The sequence below is a fragment of the Mustela putorius genome, unplaced genomic scaffold (assembly GCF_011764305.1).
Source record: "Mustela putorius furo isolate JIRA1106 unplaced genomic scaffold, ASM1176430v1.1 tig00537227_pilon_pilon_pilon, whole genome shotgun sequence".
NCBI lineage: Eukaryota > Metazoa > Chordata > Mammalia > Carnivora > Mustelidae > Mustela > Mustela putorius.
In genome coordinates this window covers 5,961,928-5,986,397 of record NW_025422368.1, presented here as the reverse complement: position 1 = coordinate 5,986,397, position 24,470 = coordinate 5,961,928, and the positions used below count along the sequence as shown (strand labels likewise).

The 24,470-nt window shown below is 39.2% G+C and overlaps 1 protein-coding gene across 1 annotated transcript in view; it reads left to right on the top strand.

Moving 5' to 3' along the window:
* The window catches only part of SPATS2 (spermatogenesis associated serine rich 2), a 143,184-nt gene that overhangs the window by 109,120 nt on the left and 9,594 nt on the right, over positions 1 to 24,470 (top strand). The window contains exons 4-9 of the mRNA XM_004778874.3: positions 1,230 to 1,338; positions 2,919 to 2,968; positions 4,856 to 5,117; positions 7,573 to 7,749; positions 10,380 to 10,515; positions 23,101 to 23,159. Coding sequence (XP_004778931.1) covers positions 1,230 to 1,338; positions 2,919 to 2,968; positions 4,856 to 5,117; positions 7,573 to 7,749; positions 10,380 to 10,515; positions 23,101 to 23,159 — 793 coding nt within the window. The remainder of the gene's footprint in view (positions 1 to 1,229; positions 1,339 to 2,918; positions 2,969 to 4,855; positions 5,118 to 7,572; positions 7,750 to 10,379; positions 10,516 to 23,100; positions 23,160 to 24,470) is intronic.

The window sequence follows — 24,470 nt, the reverse complement described above, 5'->3', positions numbered from 1 at the left end:
ATTCTAGTGATTATACACAATAGAGACATTCTCGCACTCTTCACCGATGTGATTTTTTTTCTTCTTTAATTGCTTACAATGTGATAAACATTGTTAAAAGCACTGAAGATTCAGCAGCAAATAAGCAAAGGAATGTTCATTCCAGCATTTTTCATAATAGCCAAACATTGGAAACAATGTAAGTGGCCATCAACAGGAGAATGAATAAACTGGCTATATTCATACAACGGAAATGTTATGTAGCAGTTAAATAAGAAATGCATTTATCTACACACAAAACAATCTAAAAAAAGATGTTATGTGAAAAAAGCAAATTGAAGATAGATATGTACGATATATTTATGTCAGGCAAAACGATAGTATATATTATCTATGGATATATACATCATAATAGTGCAAAAACCTGTATCAAGATAATACCAAATTCAAGGCAGAAATCTCTCTGAAGAGGAGGGGGATAAGTTTTATGTGGGACTTCATGGGGACTTCAATGCCCATCTGCTTTACTGTATTAAACAAACTGTCATGTAGTGAGTGTTCATTATGCCTGAAACAGTTTATAATAAATTATAGTGTTACTATACAATGCAGTGTTATGAAGTAAAAAAATTCTTTTTTGAAGTAATTTTTTTTGAAAAATACTACTGAAAAATGTAAGTTGTTACTTACATTCAGCTTTCTACCTTTCTCCATGGTAGGCTAAGATGAGGAAATATTTTTTTGTTGTTGTTTTTTTTTAAAGATTTTATTCATTTATTTGACAGAGAGAGAAATCACAAATAGGCAGAGAGACAGACAGAGAGAGAGATGAGGAGAAGCAGGCTCCCTGCTGAGCAGAGAGCCCAATGCAGGACTCGATCCCAGGCCCCTGGGATCATGACCTGAGCCGAAGGTAGAGGCTTAACCCACTGAGCCACCCAGGCGCCCTAAGATGAGGAAATATTGATGCTAAGTTAATACCTGGTATCCAATTAAACCACCCTTTCTTGAAATAAAATCTAGCACATATCTTCTATTTCTAGAAATGTTCTGCTTTTCTGAGTTTCGAGATTAACTTCTTATAGCTGTTATCACTCATCTATTAGTCATTTCCAGTGAGATGGTTGTATGTACTCTCACTGACATTAAAGAGCAATACATACCATTTTTTCCATTACTCTCTGTAATAGGCGTCAGTTGCCAACTGACGAACTGATGCTAGAATTAAATGATCCTGTTGTCTTTTCCAGATAAATGCAGTGCGTGCAATAGTTCCCAATAAGAGCAATAATGAAATCATCCTGGTTTTGCAGCACTTTGATAATTGTGTGGACAAAACAGTGCAAGCGTTCATGGAAGGTAATCCTTGTTCAGTTTTTAACTCAGTTTATATTTGTTCAAATAGAAGTTGCTTCAGACTTCTGTAACATTCATTCGGCAGTCTGGTGTTTCATAGTTGATACAGCAGACCCCACGATAATATTTAAAGATACCTCTTGAAGATACCTCTTTCAGCCCTAGAAGTAATTCATTCATAAGCTGTATGATATCTTAGAATAGGACACAAGCTAAGAAAGCTCATTTTACTCAAAATGTTTTCTGTTCATTTTAAGAACAAATTGTGTGGCTAGTGGTATAAGAGACTTGACTGGAACTGGGTTGAATACGAATTTAAGAAACTCCTAGTGACAAACCAGTGACTCAGCAGTCCAGCGACAGATGAAAAATTCAGGGATTCGACATTCTCTTCCAGGCTTCTAGACTGTTTAGTTTGGTTCCTGCAAGTGATTCAAATATAAGGGTTTCAGTTTTCTTATCTGAAGAGGTGTGTGTGTGTGTGTGTGTGTGTGTGTGTGTGTGTGTGTGTTTAAGATTTTATTTATTTATTTGACAGAGAGAGAGTATAAGTAGCAGGGGAGGGGCAGGGAGAGGGAGAAGCAGGCTCCTGACCAGCAGAGAGCCTGACGCGGGGCTCAGTCCCAGCACCCTGGGATGTCGACCTGAGCCGAAGGCAGATGCTTAACCGACTGAGCCACCCAGGAGCCCCAGTTTCCTTATCGAACATATAGAAGAATGGTGTGTTTAGCTCAGCTTTCAGTTTACAGAGTTGACGAGTGTTTTATAAACTTTCTACATGACTTGTTTGAGAAAAACTTGGCCTGCAACTATTGCTTCATTGAACAGCAGCACCAAGTTAGGTCTTCCCGTTTATATTCTTCTGGATTTTTCAGTGTATAAGAAACAGACCCAAATACAGTAAGGTTTTTCTTTATCATCATCTGTTTTCATTATATTGTTAGTATTTGGGTCTAGGGTGGTGTATAGCTCTGTCTAAAACAACATAGCCTTGGTGTGCCTGGGTGGCTCAGTCTTTAGGCATCTGCCTTCAGCTTGGGTCGTGGTCCCAGGGTCCTGGGATGGAGCCCCACCAGGCTTTCTGCTCAGCGGGAAACCTGCTTCTCCCTCTCCCACTCCTCCTATTTGTGTTCCCTCTCTCGCTGTGTCTCTTTCCGTCAAATAAATAAATAAAATCTTAATAAATAAAAGACAATAGTAAAACTAAAATAAAACAACATAGCCAAGGTGGTACATGATCTTCTAGAGGGGAGGGCATAGCATATTTGGGCTAAAACCAGTTATCTTTGTGTTTGGTCTACACTTTATAAATAAAAGTATCTTCAAAATGTTCAGGCTACATTACTACCTTCTTAGAAGAACTTACTAAGGAAATTACGTGGAGAAGGGGGATCTAAATGAAGAGATATTACATAAGTATAATGTGATAGTCTTACTACATTAGCTCAGAGACTTGAACCTTAACCTTTCCTTATTAGGAACTTTGGAAATTGTCCAGCAATTACAAAATGCAGGGACACTAATTCCTGGTTGACCAGGCATGTGGTAGGAGAGAAAAATCTGTTAATTGGTTTCTTTTACAGGTAGTGCCAGTGAAGTACTCAAAGAATGGACAGTAACAGGCAAGAAAAAGGTAAAAATGAATTAAATTTAAGACCTTAATATTGGCACTTGTATTATTAAAAAAATTTAGGCCCTGCAAAAATATTTGAAAGAAAAGATTTACATATGCAACTTCACTTCCTCTGGCTTAAAAAGTCTTCGGTGACACTGAAACACAGTTGTGTATGTAGAGTACCACACAGTCTCTTCCACATGATTTAAGGCTTGAACTCATGACCCTGAGATAGAGTCACATGCTCTGAAGACTGAGCCAGCCAGGCATCCCTCTGTTCACTTTTCTTCAGTATTTTTTCTTTCTGTTCCTCAGACTCAACAATTTCCATTCTCCCATTTTCAGGTTCACCGATTTTTTTTTTCTTGTGTCTGCTGAAATCTGCCTTTGACTCTTTTTAGTGAATTTTAAGATTTCAGTTACTCTACTTTTCAGCTCCAGTATTTCTTCATTAATTTCTTTTAGGTTTCCTATCTCTTTATTGATTCTTCATTTTGTTCATACTTTGTTTTCTTGATTTTTCTCTACATCTTGTAGGGTTTTTTTAGCAACTTTAAGAGAATTATTTCATTTTTCTTTTAAGTTTTTATTTAAATTCCAGTTAGTTAACATGCAGTGTAATATTATTTTCAGGTGTACAATATAGTGATGCAACACTCCATACAACACTCATGCTCATCACAAGGGCCCTCCTTCATCCACATCACCCATTTCACCCATCCCCCTCCCCCCTCCCTGCTGGTGACCAGCAGTTTGTTCTCTATAGTTAAGAGGAAGACAGTTATTTTAGTCTTTAAAGTATCTGCCAAGAGATCTTTTTCAGGGGGCAGTTTCTGTTGATTGTTTTTTGGTTTTGGTTTTGTTTTTTCCTTTAAATAGACCATACTTGTTTTTTGTGTGGTTTTTGTGCCTTGGGATTTTTTTTTGAAAACTGGACCTTTGAATCTAACAGTGTGGTAACTTTGGAAATCGGATTCTCCCTCTTCCTCAGGGTTTGCTTATTTTTTGTTATTGTTAGTTTCCTGGGGCACTGCTCTTTCTATTGCCCTGGAAGTCACTCAGCCAAAGAGGGTGGAGCTTGGAACAATGGGAGGAGGTGCGACAGCAATGATGCCTGCCTCTTTGTCTGCACTTCTGTGATCAAAAGCAGCAATCAGTGATTAGAGCACAGATCCCCAGTATTTGGAGGACAGGGTTCTCTTTGTCTACCCTGGCTCCCATAATTTGTGCAAGCTGCTCCAAGAACAGGTGCACAGCTGCCTGTCCCCTAGGGGAACTGCTTCTATAGTAGGAGCCGACACTAACTGAAATTAACCACAATTTACTGTCCAGGTCTTCACCTGCAAATTGCAAGCCTTCAATAGACTCCAGAGTTCCAAAATAGTTATATCAGACAGATTCTACCGTATAATTGTTGTCTAACAAGACAGATCACTGGTGCTTCCTCCTCTGTCATCTTCCCAGAGTCCTCTCCAGTGCAGTTTTAATTTCTGTCTCTTATTAGACTGAGGTTCCACTTCATTACGTAAGTTTCTGTCCTATACCAGTTTTTTCTATTGGGTTATTGTTTTCTTTGGTTTTTGTTAGACCTCTGTGTACATTTAATGTTTTGTATATACATTGGACATGGACTTCACATTTTTAAATTTATGTTTTGATTTTACTTATGGTAGGTTTTACCATACATAAATTTTTTATATTTATGTGTTTGAGTTCATCCAAGGCATTTTACATAGTTATTTTAGTCAGTAGCTCAAGATAGACAAAAATATGTTCAGTTTCTGGAAGAGCATATGAGAATTTGGTAACATTGGCTATCTTTGGTAACTAGAGTTACCACTCTGGATTGTTGGGGGGGGTGTCTTCTTTTTCTTTTCTTTTTTCCAAATCTTTAATAATCATTAGAACAAAAAGAAGAAAAGCAAACCCAAGCCTTCAGCAGAACCAAGTAACAGTATCCCAGATTCCAGTAAATCGGTTTCCATTCAAGAGGAACAGTCTGTGGCTTCTTCAGAGAAAGGTGGTATTAATGGTTACCATGTCAACGGTGCCATCAATGATACTGAGTCTGTGGACTCTCTCAGTGAGGGTATGGAGATACTTTCAATAGATGCCAGAGAATTGGAAGATCCTGAGTCTGCCACACCAGATATGCTGGATAGAACAGGTGAGTTTATTAACAGGTCTTTGAAAAGTTACATTCTGTTGAAAAATACAAGGGCTTCCTGGTTGAGAAAGCAGTCAAATTACATTCAATTTTAGCTTTTTACTATTTAGTTTCTGTTGCCTTTTATATGAAAGAGTCACATTTTGTACAGCTGATTGTTGAACAACATGGGTGTGTGAGTTCACTTATATGTGGATTTTTTTTTCAAAAAAATACAATACAGTACTGTAAATATATTTTCTCTTCCTAATGATTTTTCCTTTTTTTAAAAATTTTTAATTTTTTAAATTTCTTTTCGGTGTACCAGAATTCATTGTTTTTGTACCACACCCAGTGCTCCATGTAGTATGCACCCTAATGATTTTCTTAATAACATCTTCTTTTCTTTAGCTTACTTTATTTTAAGAATACAGGATATAATACATATAAAGCATAAAATATGTGTTTATCAACTGTTTATGTTATTGGTAAGGCTTCTGGTCAACAACAGTAGTCCATTAAGTTTTGAGAAAGTTGAAGTTTTAAAGATTTTCAACTGCAGGGAATGGTGGGGGTTAGTACCTCAATGCCCACATTGTTTAAGGGTCAATTATCAAAGGCAAAGAAAAATATAATTTTTATTCCATTGTCTCGTATTTTAATTTTAGTTTAAGTCAGTCTTTTTTTTTTTTTTTTTAAGACTTCTGTTTATTTATTTGACAGACAGAGATCACAAGTAGGCAGAGAGACAGGCAGAGAGAGAAAGGGAAGCAGGCTCCCTGCTGAGCAGAGAGCCCGATGCTGGGCTCCATCCTAGGACTCTGGGACCATGACCTGAGCCAAAGGCAGAGGCTCCAACCCACTGAGCCACCCATGCGCCACCCCCCCCTGCCTTTTTTTTTTTTTTTTTAAGATTTTATTCGTCCATCTGGAAGAGAGATAAAGCATGAGAGGGGGAAGGGTCAGAGGGAGAAGCAGACTTCCTGCCAAGCAGGGGACCTGATGCTGGACTTGATCCCGGGATTCCAGGATCATGACCTGAGCCAAAGGCAGTGGCTTAACCAACTGAGCCACCACCCAGGTGCCCAGTTTAAGTCAGTATTTTTTTTTTTTTTAATTTATCTGACAGATCACAAGTAGGCAGAGAGGCAGGCAGAGAGAGGGGAGGAAGCAGGCTACCTGCAGAGCAGAAAGCCCGATGTGGGGCTTGATCCCAGGACCCTGGGATCATGACCTGAGCCGAAGGCAGAGGCTTAACCCACTGAGCCACCCAGGTGCCCCCAGTTTAAGTCAGTCTTGTGGAAGACTTCCAATTTAATAATCCCTTAGTAATTAGAGATTACAAAAGGTGACCTTGATTTTTTTTAATTGTGTAGTTACTAAGAAAATGATGAGTTGATGTCAGTGGTGTTATTCTAAGACAACACAGTGAGGAATATATAATAATAACTGTAATCCAATGGCTTTCATGAAAAGTAGACTGTCGGCTTTTATAGCCCCACATTTGTTTTCTAGTAAAGATTTAAGATTAGTATTGTAAATTCACATATCTTGCACATATTTTATTAACCATTTTGATGAATATTGGGAAGATATTGGGAATATCTTTTTTAATTTTTTTTAAAAGATTTATTTATTTGAAAGAGAGAGGGAATGCACACTTAGAAGAGGGGCAGAGGGAGCGGGAAAGAGACAGCTAAGCAGACTCTGTGCTGCGCGTGGAGCCCAACATGGCGCTCAAGCTCCTCACCCTGATATCAGGCTCTGAGCCGAAACCTAGAGCCAGATGCTTAACTAACTGCGCCACCCAAGTGCCCAGGAAAATCTCTTTTAAAATTGGTTTTTTAATTACTTGTTTGTTAATCCATTTCCCCTTGCTCTGTTGCTGCTAACCTTATTAATGTAATGACGATTTAAGAATTATCCTGTACTTCTTTGATGTTCTTTTATTGAGGAGTTTGCTCACGCACAGAGACTTAGAGAAAGATATAGCACCTATGCTGACGTCAAACAAAGCAAAAACAGTCAGTGGCTTCCTTTTTTTTTCCTGAGCTGGCTCTTCTCTTATTTCCTCTTTGTCCTATTCCTAAAACTTTTAAAATTCTTTGTTCCCTGGAACAGTGTAAAACTCTTTTTTCCTTAACATAACTTACAGAAGCTATCAGAAATTATTAGTGCTATTGACTCTCTGCACTTCCTTGTGCCCAGAGCTACCAAGATACAGGGAACAAGCTAGCTTATCTCGCAATGGGTTAACACAGACTTGTCTTCATTCAGGACACAGCTTAGGGCTGAGCCAGACGCTCCAACTGCTTCTGCTCTTTGTTCTATTTTGTCAGTCGTTTTCGTTCACGGCCTTTAAGAGGCATAGTTCTGCCTGGAACATTTTTACCTTTCTTGTTTGTTTATACTTAAGACTGCTTGATTGATATACCCCTAAATTTTACTCTAAACTACTGGCCTCTTTCTTTGACAGGGTCCATGCTGGAGAATGGCATCTCTGATTTTGAGCCCAAGTCTTTGACTATGCAGTCTACCCAGAATTCTCAAAATAAGAATGCTGCCAGAACTCTTTCACGACTAACCACAACACCTCAGTTTGCAAATCTGGGGATGGAAGATGTTCCGCTCTCCTCCACCAACAAAAAGCTAGGTAAATCAGAAGCCTACCTTTGAGAAAAAACAAAACAAAAAAATCTAGTTTTGGCTAGTGAGGGCAGATCATCTCCTTCTTCCCACAGATAAGGTCTCAAAATGGTAGCAGGTAATACGTTTTCTGTTTTTTAGGCAGTAACTACCCCTGTCTAACTCTGTGTGCACAGTTGGAGTTTGATAGTATTTTAGATGTTGTGCAGTCTTGTTACAATGATGGGGATCCTTTTAGTGAATGAAAGTCAAACTCTACTGGTCAGGAATGACTTTTCTGGTAACATTAACTTGTTTATTTGCTTTACTGCAGCATTTTTGTACTGTTTCCTTCTTTTTTATCTCCTGGTTGACTTAACAGTAAAAAGCTCTGCCATCTCTGATATGACATTTTAAAAATATATTTTCATTTCTCTTCACAACTTCGCACTCTTGGTAATATCTGTCAGACTCAAGCTTTAAACAAGATCATTTTCTCTTAAGGAAGTACTCAGCATTGACTGGTGGTAGCTCTTTGCTTTTTTTTTTTTTTTAACTGTAATAATCATTTAAATAATCAGGCAGTAATTAAACAGGTAGAGATGACAGCCTCTCTGAGTGTCACACATCTAAGCAAGGAAGGTGGTCTACTCCACAAAGAAACAGAAATGTAAAAGACACTTGTAACCTGTAGCTGTTCATTGAATTATTTATTCCACATGAGCTAAATTTAATTAGTGAAGCTTTCTTTTTGAATCTAGTATAACCTTCAGCTTGGTGCAGAAAAGCACATCAAAAAGTATTCAGTCAAACAAAAAGAAAAGGATGAGGCTTGAAAGCTTTTAAGTAGATTTGGAAAGAAATCAAGAGGAATTTAAATACAAAATGGAAAATCTGTATCTTGGCACATTAAAAACTTAGATCCATGATTCCACCTATCAATTATACACATAACTTTGACATTGGTGAATGTAGAAAGGTCAGTAGAACTCTTAGAAACTGGTTGGAATGTGTTGGGTAGGTAAATATATTTCATCTTTATCTACAAAGTCGGCTTATCTACATATAATGTTTCAAATTGTACTACACAGAGAGAATTTTATTAATTCTACAGTGTCTACATGATGAATTATATTCTACTGAGTCCTGTCACTTAGTTTTGAAACTTTGGTACATATTCAAATACAAATTTTTTTTACCGTTTTTTTCTTACTTTGTTTGATTTCATTTTGGATAGTTTTTGAAGTTGCTATCTTCAAATCCATTAATCTTTTTTTTTTTTTAACAATTTCTAATCTGCTGTTAGTTCCATCCAGTGTATTTTTCATCTCAGACATTGTCTTTTCTTCATCTCTAAAGGTTCAATTGGGGTTTTTTAAAGTATCATCCGTGTCTCTCCTTAACATGTTTATGTTTTCCTCTATCTTCTTCACTGTATGGTATCTGATTACATTAGCTGTTTCGATGTCCATATTTACTTGATTCTACATCTGTGACATCTCTGCATATGCTTCTGTTCTTTGATTTTTCTCTTCGCTCTGGGTCATATTTGTCCCCCTCTTTGTATGCCTAGTAACCTTTTCTTGGATGCCAGACATGTGAATTTTTCTTTTTGATTGCTGGATATTTTTGTGTTTTATCTAAGTATTCTTTTTTTTTTTTTAAGATTTTATTTATTTAAGAGAGAGAGCACAAGCAGGGGGAGGAGGCAAAGAGAGAAGGAGAAGCACGTTCCCCACTGAGCAGGGAGCCGGACTTTAGGCTCCATCCCAGGACCCTGGGATCATGACCTGAACCGAAGTCAGACGTTTAGCAGGCAGAGCCAGCCAGGAGCCCTATTTAATTATTCTTATGATTTGTTTTGAGACTATTATTTGGTAACAGTCTGAGGCTTGCTTTTAAGCTTTGTTAGGTAGAACTAGAGTAGCCTTTAGAGATAATTTTTCCTCATTACAAAGGCAGTAGCCTTCCAAGTGCTCGACTGGTCCCCCATTCTGGTGGGTGTAAACAAGAACTATTTGTGGTCTGGGCAAGGTCTGGGGATTGTTCTACCTATTCCTTTCCTTTGGTTCTTTTTCCTGTCTCAGTAGTTTCCTCACACTGATGCATTCAGAATCCTCTGTAGATCTCTAGTTTTCTCATCTTTGTGTACCTTTCTCCTCCCCAGTATTCTGCCCTTAGAAATTCTCCCCACCTCCCACCTTGGCCTCCCCAGTTCTCCACTCTCCTCCCTCAATTCAGTATTAGGATTTCTCCTCCTTGCGCTGCAGCCTGGAAACTCTTGTGGCAGTAAGCTGGGGCAACCAGAGTCCTCACGTTTCTGTTTTCTCAGGGAAAAAGTACTTCCTAATGTCTGTTTTATGAGAACCAAGTTTCATATGTTTTTTACTGTGTGTATATGTTTAGTTGTTTAAGACAGGAGGATAAACCCAACTCCTATTACTCCATCTTGGCCAGGATACTGTTTTGGTCTTTGTTTTTTTGGTTTTTTGTTTTTAATCTATGAAAACATCAATTTTTTGTCAAGGAGTGTGGCCCCTTAGGGAATATTCTTAGTCCACCGACATTTGCTATGTTACATGCATGGGTGTCCATATTCATCTTTCAAGTTACCTGTGCTCCTTTTTTGTATTAATTCTTGGGGGTTTTTTCCCCAAGGTTCCAATATTGAAAAATCTGTGAAAGACCTCCAGCGCTGCACAGTATCTCTTGCACGGTATCGAGTTGTAGTTAAAGAAGAGATGGATGCTTCCATTAAGAAAATGAAACAAGCTTTTGCCGAGTTGCAGAGCTGGTAAGTTAAGTTGCCTTTGATCACAATGGCACAAAAAAGGTCACTTATGAAGATGCTCAGCCACTCGCCAGGTTCTTTAATTCCTGCCTCTTAACTGTTCTAGATAGTAGGGAGGAACTTAGAAGTCCTGTGGTATATTTAGCTTTGGGCTTCATTCAGCTCCTTTGGGTCACAGTGCGAGAATGGGTGGTACAGAGAACTCATGTTCTAGGAATGGACCTGAGGTTGATAGTGTTCAGAAAGGGACAAATAGTTACAGAATAGATCATGTGTCCTAACTTTAGGGTCTGTCTCTTGTTGCAGGAACCTGCAACAAATGGCATGATGTTTTTTCTTGTTTGTTTATTTGGTTTTTGGTTTTGGGTTTTTAAAGATTTTACTCATTTATCCGACAGAGAGATCACAAGTAGGCAGAGAGGCAGGCAGAGAGAGAGGGAAGCAGGCTTCCCACTGAATAGAGAGCCTGATGCGGGGCTCAATCCCAGGACTCTGAGATCATAACCTGAGCTGAAGGCAGAGGCCTAACCCACTGAGCCACCGAGGCGCCCCAATGAGGTGATGTTTTTGAACAAAGTTACAAAGTAGAGAAGATCTGTTTTTGCTTTCCTTCCTCCTGTCATCCTTCCTAATGCAGCCTGTCCAAATTGTCTCTTCCGTGCCTTATTACTAGTCATTGACTTGTTTTAATTTTGTGCTTTTCAAGCTGTGTTCTAAAAAATAGTCATATCGTAAAATATATTAATATGCTTTTGTAGGGGAAATAGGGTTTGGTAGCTAAAGAGATTTTATTTATTTTTTTTTAAAAGATTTTATTTATTTATTTGACAGAGAGAGAGATCACAAATAGGCAGAGAGACAGACAGAGAGAGAGATGAGGAGAAGCAGGCTCCCTGCTGAGCAGAGAGCCCGATGCGGGACTCGATCCCAGGCCCCTGGGATCATGACCCGAGCCGAAGGTAGAGGCTTAACCCACTGAACCACCCAGGCGCCCCGCTAAAGAGATTTTAAAGTACTTTTTAAAACATTTGACTCTGGACTTTTTTTGCTTTTTTTTTTTTTTTTTTTTTTTAATTTTATTCATTTGACAGGCAGAGAGGTAAGCAGAAGGAGAGGAAGGGAAGGAAGCAGGGCCCATGCTGAGCAGAAAGCCCGATTCGGGGCTCCATCCCAGTCCCCTGGGATCATGACCTGAGCCAAAGGCAGAGGCTTTAACCCACTGAGCCACCCAGGCGCCCCTTTCTTTCTTTCTTTCTTTCTTTCTTTTTTTTAAGATTTTATTTATTTATTTGACAGACAGAGACCACAAGTAGGCAGAGAGGCAGGCGGGGGTGGGGGGCGGGAAGCAGGCTCCCCCGCTGAGAACCTGATGCGGGGCTTGATTCCAGGACCCTGAGATCATGACCTGAGCTGAAGGTAGAGGCTTAACCCACTGAGCCACCCAGGCGCCCCTGACTAATGGACTTCTTCAGTGCTTTTCCAATGCTGATGTGCACTGCAAATCTACAAGAGGAAGCTATATATCGTGCCGTTTCCCAAGTGTATTTGCATATAGAATCTTTGAGGGGTAGAAGTGTATTCTAATGTTTTTGAATACTGAAGCTGTTTTAACTATATATAGTAAGGTGTTAACTAATACTGAAACCCTAACTCCTTCCCAGTATTTGTATTTTATAAGGAACTTTTTTGAAAATAGAAAAGCCCTGGGATGCCTGCATGGCTCAGTAAGTTGAACCTCTGCCTTTGGCTCAGATCGTGATCTCAGGGTCCTGGGATCAAGTCCCACGTCAGGCTCTCTGCTCAGCGGGGAGCCTGCTTCCTCCTCTCTCTGCCTACTTGTGATTTCTCTCTCTGTCAAATAGGTTAAGTGAAATCTCTTAAAAGAAAGAAAGAAAGAAAGGGGCGCCTGGGTGGCTCAGTGGGTTAAGCCGCTGCCTTCGGCTCAGGTCATGATCTCAGAGTCCTGGGATCGAGTCCCGCATCGGGCTCTCTGCTTGGCAGAGAGCCTGCTTCCCTCTCTCTCTCTCTCTCTGGCTGCCTCTCCGTCTACTTGTGATTTCTCTCTGTCAAATTAATAAATAAAATCTTTAAAAAAAAAAAAAAAAGAAAGAAAGAAAGAGAAAATAGAAAAGCCCTGAGGACCAAATTCAGTAAAGCAGTGGAAAGACAAGCAGCTAGGTTGATGTTTGGAGTTTTAAGACTGTCTGCTCTGCTGCTTTGTAAAACCCACCTAGATCTGAAATGTGAGAGGAAGGGTTCGTGAGTACAGAGAACCTACCCCCCTCTTCCTCCCAACCCTCCATTTTTTCTTTTTCTGTGGTAGTAGTCAGCCATGTCTCTGTTCATAAACTTAGTTTCGTGCCACAGGAAACAAGAGATAGGTGGAGTGGAGCTAGCCTCAGTCCTCCTGTGGGATTGAAGAGGGGGTGAATTAATGAAGATATAGAGTAAAGCCTCCGTAAAGTTGCTGACACCTACTTTTATCATATGAAAAATGTAGAATGGTCCACTAAATAAATCATCATAAAGTCCTTCAAGATAGATAATTCATCTGCTAGTCTACCCATCCTTTGTCCCGAATCCTGAGTTTTCCCTTTCAGGTTTTATAGCTAGAAACTTAATGCCATATCTTCTGTTTTTCTTTTTACGTACATGTTTATTTCAGCCAAATTACTTGTCTCAAGACTTAACATTCACATTTCCTCTTCCGTATAATTGTTAATGCCACTTTTCTATCCCAATATGTTCTTCTATATCTTCATACTTCTCTCAATCTAACCAGTTCTCTCAAACTTAAATTTAGCTCTAACTTCTTCTGGAAATATTTCTAGGTAATTGGTTTCTACTCTTTCTGATCCTTCTGGGAGGAAGCATCATGCCCTTTGCCCTGGATTATTATCATATCGGATTTTATTGATTCATTTTGAAATGAATAAAGAACTAAGAGTAGGTCATCACAACTTTGCCTTGATAAGCTTCTGGTCTCCATGATTGTTAGCTTACTGATTGCTTAGCCACAGGATCTGATTCTATTCAGGAACAGCCTGAACCAGGAAACACAGTTCCGGGAGAGAGATTTGTGAGTTCCTGTTGACTTGAAACCCAGCCAGGGGGAGCCTCCTTCAATAAATGACAAATGAAATGGTTTCCTGCCTGGGAACTGTGTATTTAGGATTGATTAGCAGACGTGGCAACCAGGTCAATTTAACTTGAGGAAAGAGATTTATCTGCCCTTTCCTGCTGGTGCCCTTCTCTCTGGCTGATTGGGTTTTATAGTACTACCTTATTTCAGTGCCCCTTGTAGTTACGACTTCAAGACATAATTGGCAGGTGAGCTAACTCCATTTGGCACCAAACCAGAGCTTGGAGTTAATGTCACTTAGGAAGAGTCATTTTTTTGTGTGTTGGTTATAGTATAAAAGAAAAGCAAAGTATTTTAGCAAATTTGCAACAGTAAGATTACATTAGCCCTGAAGGGACACTGAGGGAATTATATAGATAACTGCTTTCATTTTGGGGCCAAATGAAAGCTGACACATACCTCTAGGAAGGTAAAGTCAGAGGCTTTCCAGTATGTAAAACTTAAAATCATCTCTAGACCCAAGTTTACTTTTCTTGTTCATTCATAAAATATGTCTGACTTACATTGTTGGAGCTGATAGTTGACTTAAGTTTAAGGCTATTTAGGAACAGGATATGGAATGGAACATGAAGCTAAAGTAGATAAATTCTTTTGGACAGTTGTCATATAATGTGTAGGTGAAAATGCCAACAGGAGACACACTCAACTTGTCTTTTAAATGAAAACTTCTATTTTATTAAAAATCAAAACATACTCATCTAAAAGGAGAAAATGCATAAGAAATTTAAAATTTTATAACTCATCAAGTCATTGTAAGTTTTTGCTTAAGATGGAGACTTTTCCTAGCTGATTCCTCATTCATCTTAGAAAAATTACTTGCTTTTATTTGAACTTCCTTTTTCCTCTCATATTAATCTTCCAGTAGTCTTACCTAAGGCTTTTAGATGCTTAAATCTAAAGTCCATTTAAGATGGTGGAAACTTAGGTATCATTTTATGAACCAAACCATTTTCAAAAATGTCTAAAAAGCATAGAAATAAAGGAATGGGCTAATGTAATGTGTTACCAAAAAGATGTCCATGCCACTCCATAAGTTTAAATTATTCTTCAGTTTTTTATTCTTCATGTTTAGTACATTGGTAGCTTATTTCTACGAGTACTTGGCCTGCATGGTTTTCGATGTTCTTTAATTTAAAATTTTAACTCTTTAACCATCTGTGAAAATAACTAGTCACATATGAAAATTATAATTTACCAAACATATTCAGTCATATATGATTTATTTATCTGGATTTCTATCCTGCAAAGTAGAAATTTTAAATTCAACCTGCTGTTTATAAGGGATTTGAATCTTAGGTTAAGCAGTTTGTCTAACTTGACATCATAAGTTGCAGACTCAGTGTTCGGATCTCTGTATTCTGACTCCCAGTAACCTGTGATTATCATCCCATCTACCACTGATAGTCCACTTCTCACTAAAGCTTGGGAAGAATGCTAGAGACTTGATACTTATCACATATATTATTTCCTTCTCAGCTTTTTTTTTTTTTAAAGATTTTATTTATTTATTTGACAGACAGAGATCCCAAGTGGGCAGAGAGGCAGGCAGAGACAGAGGAGGAAGCAGGCTCGCCACTGAGCAGAGAACCCGATGTGGGGCTCGATCCCAGGACCCTGGGATCATGACCTGAGCCGAAGGCAGAGGCTTTAACCCACTGAGCCACCCAGGCGCCCGCCCTTCTCAGCTTTTATAAAGACTATGTGATAGAGGAAACTTAGGGACTAAGAAATTCCGTCATTATGGAATAGGGTTCGAGGGATGCCTGGGTGGCTCAGTTGGTTAAGCGGAATAGGGTTCGAATGAGGAAGACCAAGATTTTGACTGAGCCTGTTAAAGCCTTTTTAAGTATTTTTTCAGTTAAATAAAATAAATCTATGAGAATATTCCATCCAAATATTACTTTGTAATTCAGAAGTCCTAAATCACTCTTCTTAAGTCACCAAATGGAATGACTTGTGATTCACATATCCTTCAGTTCGGATCCTAGTTGTGGGGAAAATATGAAGATTCAAGGAAAGGTAACTATGGAATAGGGTTAATTAGAAAAGATTTCTAAAAGGAAGTGAATCATTAATCAAGCTTTGAATGACAGATAGGTTTTTTTTTTTTTAAGATTTTATTTATTTGAGAGAGAGTACGTGTCGGGGGAGCAGAGGGAAAGGGAGAAGCAGACTGCTCATTGAGCAGGCAGCCTGATGTGGGGTGGGGCTCAATCCCAGGACCCTGGGATCATGACCTGAGCTGAAGGCAGATGCTTAACTGACTGAGCCACCCAGGCGCCCTCAGATAGGATTTAGACTGGCAGAAAGGAAGGGACTAGAACACTACATTTAGGAAGCCTGATCTAAGCAGAGGCACAGAAGGGACATGTAGAGACTATCTTGTAGCTACAGCTCAGGGGGCAGTAGTTGAAAATAATAAGGGATGAATTCAGAGATCAAGGTAAAATGAGAGCATTTGATGAAGGAATCTGAATTTTATGTTTCTTTTTTTTCTTTAAACTTCCATGATTCCTTTTTTTTTTTTTAAGATCTTACTTATTTTTTTGACGGATAGAGATCAGAAGTAGGCAGAGAGGCAGGCAGAGGGAGAGGGGGAAGCAGGTTCCCTGCTGAACAAAGAGCCCAATGTGGGGCTTGACCCCAGGACCTTGAGATCATGACCTGAACCAAAGGCAGAGGCTTAACCCACTGAGCCACCCAGGCGCCCCTTCCGTGATTCTTTCTTAGTTTACTGTATATCCCATCATTATAACAGTTTTTAAAAATAGAAGTAAAAGTCCTATAACTCTACCAACTTAAGACATAATTAATTTATTTTCTGTGTTCCCTTGTGTTGCCCATCTACACGTATACATAATCTTAATAATTGTAAGCATGTGAGCATAATTTTGTAACATTCTTTTCACTTAAAGTTATCTTTGATTCACATCTCTATAACTGCCTACGCTATGCTAGTGTATACGTGTGTTCATTTAAGAATTTCGAACAATGGATCTGGAAAGAATAGGGATCTACCAAAGTTAATATGAAAGCATTTTGCTAAGGGAGATATTCTGCTGAAATCAAGGAATCAAGATGAGTACAGAAATTAGAATAATAATTGCTGCTGCCATTTATTGAGCCGTTATTGTATGCCAGAAGCTTTTATGCATATATCTCTAATCTGTATAATAATATCACTTGGAGTATTATGCACATTTTATAGATGAGAAAGGATGGGCACAGAAAAATATAATCTGCCCGAAGTCATACTTGGTATTAAGTGACACTTTTCTACTATACCCTGCTTCCTTATTCTGTGTCTCACCAGGTTTCTCTGTTTGCTTTTATTTTTCAGCCTTTGCTGTCCTAGGCTATACCTGTCTCCCTTTAGACATTGCTATCATAATTTGAGAGAGAGGATTTAAAAAAAAAAATGACAACCATACTGTTTCACATGAGGATTTAGTCAGCTACTAGCTAGATGGCTTAACACCCTAACATTCTTCCTTACCAACCAGAAACATGAACAGTAAACTAGTAGTCACTAATCTAGTTTGCTACTGGTTCTTTTTTCCTAAATATATTGTAGAGTATCATCGAGTTATATGGTCTGTACTTACTACTTTAGAATTGAGATACTTTTTACCACTGGAAAGGAGCAGGAAGAAAAATTACCCTTTGTGATCCTGTTACAGACAAACAGCTTATATTCACATCCTGACTTCTTTTTTTTTTTTTTTTAAGATTTTATTTATTTATTTGACAGAAATCACAAGTAGGCAGAGAGAGAGGAGGAAGCAGGCTCCCTGCTGAGCAGAGAGCCAGATGTGGGGCTCCATCCCAGGACCCTGAGATCTTGACCTGAGCCAAAGGCAGAGGCTTTAACCCACTGAGCCACCCAGGCGCCCCATATCCTGACTTCTTAAAAGCCACTTCAGACTGTTGAAATATGAAATCTCATGTCTACTTGCTTTGTAAAGGACTCCTGGCAAAGAGGAACGCACCAAATTTGATTTAGTAAGCTAGTTCTTTCAATTAATTTTAACCTCTTTCATTCAACCCAGTGGGATGACCTGGCTACCTAACTGGGGCTTTTTGTTTCGTTCTGAGCTCACATATGGTGCTTGGGAATATGGGGCTCTCCAAAACCTATGAAACATAATTGATTTTCTGCTAATAAAAACTCTCTTGATTGTTTTTATGAGAAGGAAGTGTCTTTGGAGAAATAAAGATGTTTGCTTTGACTTTGCTTAGGTTTCTGCTTTGATTGGCTGGTGGAGTGAGAATAAACAAGTTCTAGGTTTTCAGCAAATGTAGTTAAGTACAAATATTTTCTAACATTACTGAGTGGTTTAGAGTATTGTTCCTTAAAATGATTAGCTATGGAATTGCCAGAAATGTGTTTCGTTATAACATTGTTTTCTAACGTAACAACCATAAGCAAATGATATTTAACATTTTTTTGGTACCAAGGAATATCAAAGGCAGTAGCTAGAATCAGTAATCTACATGTTAGATATATTAACCAAAGAGCTTGCTTCAGATGATGGGCATACAATATATGTGAGAGGTATGAATGGCAATACTACAGGAAAAACTATTCTGAGCAACTAAAGAAATTACATAAAAGCCTTAGAATCTTTAGAATAAATTGAGCAAATGGGAAGATAGTGAAAGTCTTGCTAAGGAGGGAAGGAGATACAGAACTTCAGACATTCACCAGTCTTTTCCCTTAGTGACAGTGACAAGTCATCTATAACCATTTTTCGTGATTGAAGAAGACATGGAAGCTCTCTACACTGTTAGGAGGCTCAGGCTTAATAAGACCTACTGTCTTTCTAAACAAAGTTCCAGCTGTATTCAGCTGAGTTTTGTTAGCAGTTTCAGAATCGAGTGTATCTGATGCTTATTTTGGGGTGTTAACATTCAAGAGAACCTTGAGAGAACAGTTGCAAACTCAGTGCCCTCCTGTATTGGCAGGAGCAAGGTAACAAAGTCTGGCCTTCTGGATGAGCCTTTCAGCAGTCTCTGAGAGGACTCATCGCTTGCAGTAAGGCCTCTAAACTGTTCCCTCAAACCACAGGGACTTTTGAATCTCTTGGCCTATCCAGGGACTACCGTTTAGCTTAAGAACAGATGAAAAGCTTGAGGTTAAGTTTTCACATTGTTAGGAAGCTGTATAGTTAATTGTAAAAAAAAAAAAAAAAAAAAAGCCTCTGCCATTTATCTTTATGCTTAACATACTTTCCACTTTTGGGCTCTTCCCACCTTCTCTGTTTGGTGATACACATATTTCTCCAACATTTTTTTTTTTTTTTTAAGATTTTATTTGGGGCACCTGGGTGCCTCAGTGGGTTAAACCTCTCGCTTTGGCTCAGGTTATGATCCCAGGGTCCTGGGATCGAGTCCCGCATTGGGCTCTCTCTGTTCAGCAGGGAGCCTGCTTCCTCCTCTCTCTCTGCCTGCATCTCTGCCTACTTGTGATCTTTCTCTGTCAAATAAATAAATAAATAATCTTAAAAAAAAAAAAAAAGATTTTATTTATTTATTTGAAAGAGAGTGCAAGTGAGAAAGCACAAGCAGGGGGAGCCACAGAGGCAGAGAGAGAAGCAGGCTTCCCATAGAGCAGGTTGTCTACAGGGGCTCAATCCCAGGACCCTGGGATCATGACCTAAGTCGAAGACAGCTGCCTTAACTGAGCCACCCAGGCACCCCCTCCCCAACTTTTTATTATGAAAACTTTCAAAGATACAAAAAAGATAAAAGGATAGTACTGCGTGTGTGTGTGTGTGTGTGTGTTGTGTTTTGGTGGAAACTCCTGGAAGTTGCAGGCATCATGACATGTCACCTCTAAATGCTTTAGCATAGGTGACCTAAACACGTGGTCATTCTACAGTACAGTTCTGCAGTACATCATGTGGATGTCCTTTTAACAAGAAAGGTGTTATTATGTTGTCTTTGTATCCGTCTCAGTCTGTCTGTGGTGATGCTATCAGCTGGGAGCGCCTGGGGGGGTGCACTCACCTGGGTCCCACATTACTTGTGATGAGCCTGTATTTGAGCTCATACTGTGACTGGATCAGCCCTGGTGGTTATGATTGCAAGACACACCTCAGCAACAGCCATCAGAGAACTTTGAAAAAACCCAAGGTTTATCACTTACATGCCCTAGAGGGTACACAACACGCCCCAGGCCACAACAAGGGGTGCTTCAACAGGGCACAGATTGGGGTTAACAGTAGGCTGCCTAAGGTTTTGTGGGTTCACTCTTGGTGAACTGAAAAACGTAAGAGCAAGAATTAAAGGGTGGGAAGAGAAAAGTAGGGTCCCTCGGGGCTTTCTAAAAGAGAGACTTCCTGTATGGGGCAGCCTGGATGTTGTATGTAGCTGGCAGTCTTGTTTATTTGAGATGTCTTTGCAATGGAGTCTCAAAAGCTTAAGTTCAGGCACTTACGTTACAATCAGAAAAGCTAACTGTCGGGCATTTATATTTTCACATTTGTTCATTTTTATATCTTAAAGACTAGTGGAAAATGTAAGGAAACTTGGAATTTGTATCAGGCTTTTTTCTGAGACAGGGTCCCAGCAGCTTCAATGAATGAATAGATTCCTCTGTCTGATTCTCGGCTGCCATCGCAGGACCTCTCAGTACATGTGATCAGTAGATGGCGAGACACTACAAACGACAAACAAGGAATAGCAGCGCCCACTGCTTTTCAGTGAGGGGGGCTTCTGGCATGAAAAAGTTAAACTTTTTTTTTAATGATGAGTTTGGATGGCTGTCCATGCAACTGCCTCTGAATTTCTTACAATCATCAGTGAGTCAGTTGGAAAACAGAGTTTATTTAAATGGATACTCGTCATTCCTGCAAGGGAAAAAAAGAAAGCCCACACAATGTACTTCCTAGCTCCTACTACCACAGAAATTCTGACTGTTACGGTGCAGAACTTTTTTCCTGCTAAACGCATCACATGATATTCTGCTTTTTCATAATAACGATTGTAAGCTGCAAAAAGCTTACTTGTTTGCTGAAGTCTTTTAATAAATATTTTACAAGCTTTGCCAGAGACAGATTTGTCATCTGGTGGACACAGTGTCTGCATCTTAAGGTGATTCAGCAACAGAAAAGAGGTGGTATCAAAACTGAGGCCTGGCAGCTCCTGTCCGTGGTGCTTTTGTTTTGCTTTTAGGTATTCCCAATGCTGCTAGGGCTCTTGGAGCAAGACACCGCCAAGGTGTGGGAAATGCTTTCTTAGCAGAGTACTGCTGCCCTACAATGGTTGCATCTACTCTCCAGTCTGGGGCTTTTGGATTAATATGCCAACCAAATTTATTTCATTACAAGTCTGTTTATTAACATCATATGTAATGGTGATCAGACCTACATTCTCTGGCACTTCACTATAAAGGATTTTGCTCCTTGAGGGATGGCGGCACCTTGTCCTTTTTTGGATTCCTCACACTGTAGTCTCTGTATTAACTACTTTGTGCTAATGTCACTACATACTGAACTAAATTGAATCAGTATTCATATATATGTATATGTTTATATGTGTATGTGTTTATGTATGTATGTGATTAATTTCACAATCAGAAGAGTACGACTTTTATTAACCCTATAGATACAGTCCTATTCAAAAGGGGAAATAAGGGGCTCCTGGGTGGTTCAGTGGGTTAAAGCCTCTGCATTTCGTTCAGGTCACATCCCAAGCCCCGAACATCGGGGCGCTCTGCTCAGCAAGGAGCCTGCCTCCTCCTCTCTCTCTCTCTGCCTGCCTCTCTGCCTACTTGTGATCTCTGTCAAATAAATAAATAAATAAATATTTTTTAAAAGCCACCAAAAGGGGAAATCAGTATGAATAGCAAATTTAAAGAGAGTTGGAAAATTTCATGTCTACATAGATATTAAAATTTTAGATTTTATTTTCACCACTGATAAACCAATATGGTAAGAGAAATTACTTGGTATCAGGAGGTTGAAGACTAGGGCAGACTTGTTGCCTCTCTGTACGTTGAAGGTGGTTGGCTCTTTTATAAGGACACAGGAAGCTTTATGTGTCTGCAGACCATTTATATTTGCAATGGAGAAGATACAAATTACCCATTTAATATTCTTTTTCTGTAAAAAGCCTACCAGAAACCTTTAATTTCCTCTCTTCTGGATTACTCTTAAATGTTTACCTGATGCCAGCAAAATATATATATGATCTTTTTTTTTTTTTAAGATTTTATTTATTTTTTTGACAGAGATCACAGGTAGGCAGAGAGGCAGGCAGAGAGAGAGGAGGAAGCAGGCTCCCAGTGGAGCAGAGAGCCTGATGCGGGGCTCGATCCCAGGACCCTGAGATCATGACCCGAGCCGAAGTCAGAGGCTTAACCCACTGAGCCAGCCAGGCGCCCCTATATATGATCTTTTAATTACTTTGTCTTCTGACGACTAAAGCGCCAGAAACAAAACAACTGAGCAGAGGGAAAACATAGAGCAAGAAAGAGGCAAACCAAAAGACAGACTGTTAACTGTTAGAGGACAAACTGATGGTTACCAGAGGGGAGGTGGGGGGGGGAGGGAGCTCAGTGGGTGATGGGGATGAAGGAGAGTACTTGTGGTGAGTGCATGCCAATGTATGGAAGTGTGAATCACTATATTGTACACCTGCAATTAATATTACACCGTATGGGGGCACCTGGGTGGCTCAGCGGGTTAAAGCCTCTGCCTTTGGCTCAGGTCATGATCTCAGGGTCCTGGGATCGAGCCCCACATTGGGCTCTCTGCTCAACAGGGAGCCTGCTTCCCCCTCCCCGTCTGCCTGCCTCTCTGTCTATCTCTCTGCCTGCCTGTGAACTCTCTCTGTCAAATAAATAAATAAAATTTTTAAAAAATTGAGTTTAAAAAAAATATTGCACTATATGTTAACTCACTGGAATTTAAATAAAAACTTTAAAAAAAAAAAAAAAGACGAAAGTGCCAGTGACTTGATGGTGGTAAAATGTTGGAATATGCAGATCCTTATTGTGAATAAATTTACTATGCCCTCTAAGGGGTATTTCCTTGTAAAATGTATTAGAAGCAAAACTGTCCAATTTTACAGACCAAAATAAGAAAGATTTGAGCATGAATGTGGAAATACGGAACTTCCTTCCATAAGGACTTCTGCCTAGCACAAATTTAGTGGGAATTGTTCTGTAGCTTGCTACTGCCACCTACTGGTTCTCCATTCTTGGCCTTTACCTCCTGGTTTACTGTAATCCATAGAAATAAAAGGAAATTAGGTCTGTTTATTGGAATCCTTAAAATATTCTTTGCTGAGGGTGAGACAGAATTTTTATGCGGTCCACACAGGGTTTACTTTGTCGTATGCTTTTAGTGAACAAAGTCTTAGGTCTCACTCCACTGTTAACAGTGTGCTGCTTCTGTTTGAGTTTCTGACCAACATTTTTTCCCTTTGTCATCTTTTCCTAGTTTAATGGATCGAGAAGTGGCATTGCTTGCTGAAATGGACAAAGTGAAAGCCGAAGCAAGTAAGACTGATCTGTAGTTTAAGCTGTTACCAGTTAGTAGGCATCTGCCTTTCAACTCTCTTAATAAAAGCTCGACCTAATTGCCACTAGAAGAGTTTATGTATGTATTTAAACTATCTCGAGCACTTGTACTGCCCTGTCATGTCAATCCTTTCAGGTGAAACAACTTTACAAGAAACTGTTTTTTAATATTTTTGAATGTCAGCATTTTAATGTAAAGCGCAGTGTTTGGGGGACTGCTTCATAGTTTCTGCCACCACAGCCTCAGTTTGGAAAATAAAAGTATCCTCGCAGGTGCCTGGGCTTTGTTTTATTTTGTTTTTAGCTTCCAGTGATTATGGGGTTTTTTTCTACTTGGCAAAAAATGTTTGGCATCATCAGAGGTGACTTCACTAGGTTCCCTACATGTTAGTGTGGTTGCTGATCTCTGAAATTTGTTTTCTCAGTTTTCGAACAGTCTTCACTCAGCGTCTGTGGTCACTAGGTCAGGGAATTCAATGGAAGGAGGTTGTAGGATACCATGACTAGGGTTCCTTGAAAGCCTACTAAAAGATTCTGGAAGAGTGGAGTCTAACTTGGGTAATTTGTGGGGGGGTTGTAGCAAAGAACCAGGTGATCTGGGTTTTTTTGTCATTTCTGAAAGGTTAGGTAAAAGATACACAGCTGTATGGAAAGAAAGGAATGTCAATTTCAGCTTCTACAATGGCATTGATTCCAGGCTTTTCAGCAGCCGGTTTTATCTTCATGTGTTGAATGCTAGATTTGTAATTAGCAGGGTTGTTTCTTTTAACCTGCTCTCAAACTGGTAAGAATGGAAATAGGTTGAGATGATGACTCACAATTAAACCATTTGTGTTTATGATCATGGGCCAGGGGAGGCATGGAGCTGAGTTCCATTTTGACCTGAAATGTTGAACAGGTACTCTCCACTGTTTTTCAAGGTGAGATTTCATTTAAATTGAATGGTATATCCTGAAATGTCTAAATGTCACCATTTTGGTCCATTCATGTACCTAGGTGTTCTATTTTGAAGATGAAGTTTCAGATAAAATAAAACTAGAAAAAGGACATAGTCCTTACTTTTGAGAAGGTGCTTTTTTTAAAAATAGAACTTTTATAGAAAATTCCAAACATATTTCAAATAGGCTAATTAACTGCCATCATCCAGTTTCAAGTAATTATCATCAATTCTCTCTCTCTCTCTTTTTTTTTTTAAAGATTTTATTTATTTATTTATTTATTTGAAGAGACACAGCAAGAAAGGGAACACAAGCAGGGGGAGCAGCAGAGGAAGAGGGAGAAGCAGGCTCC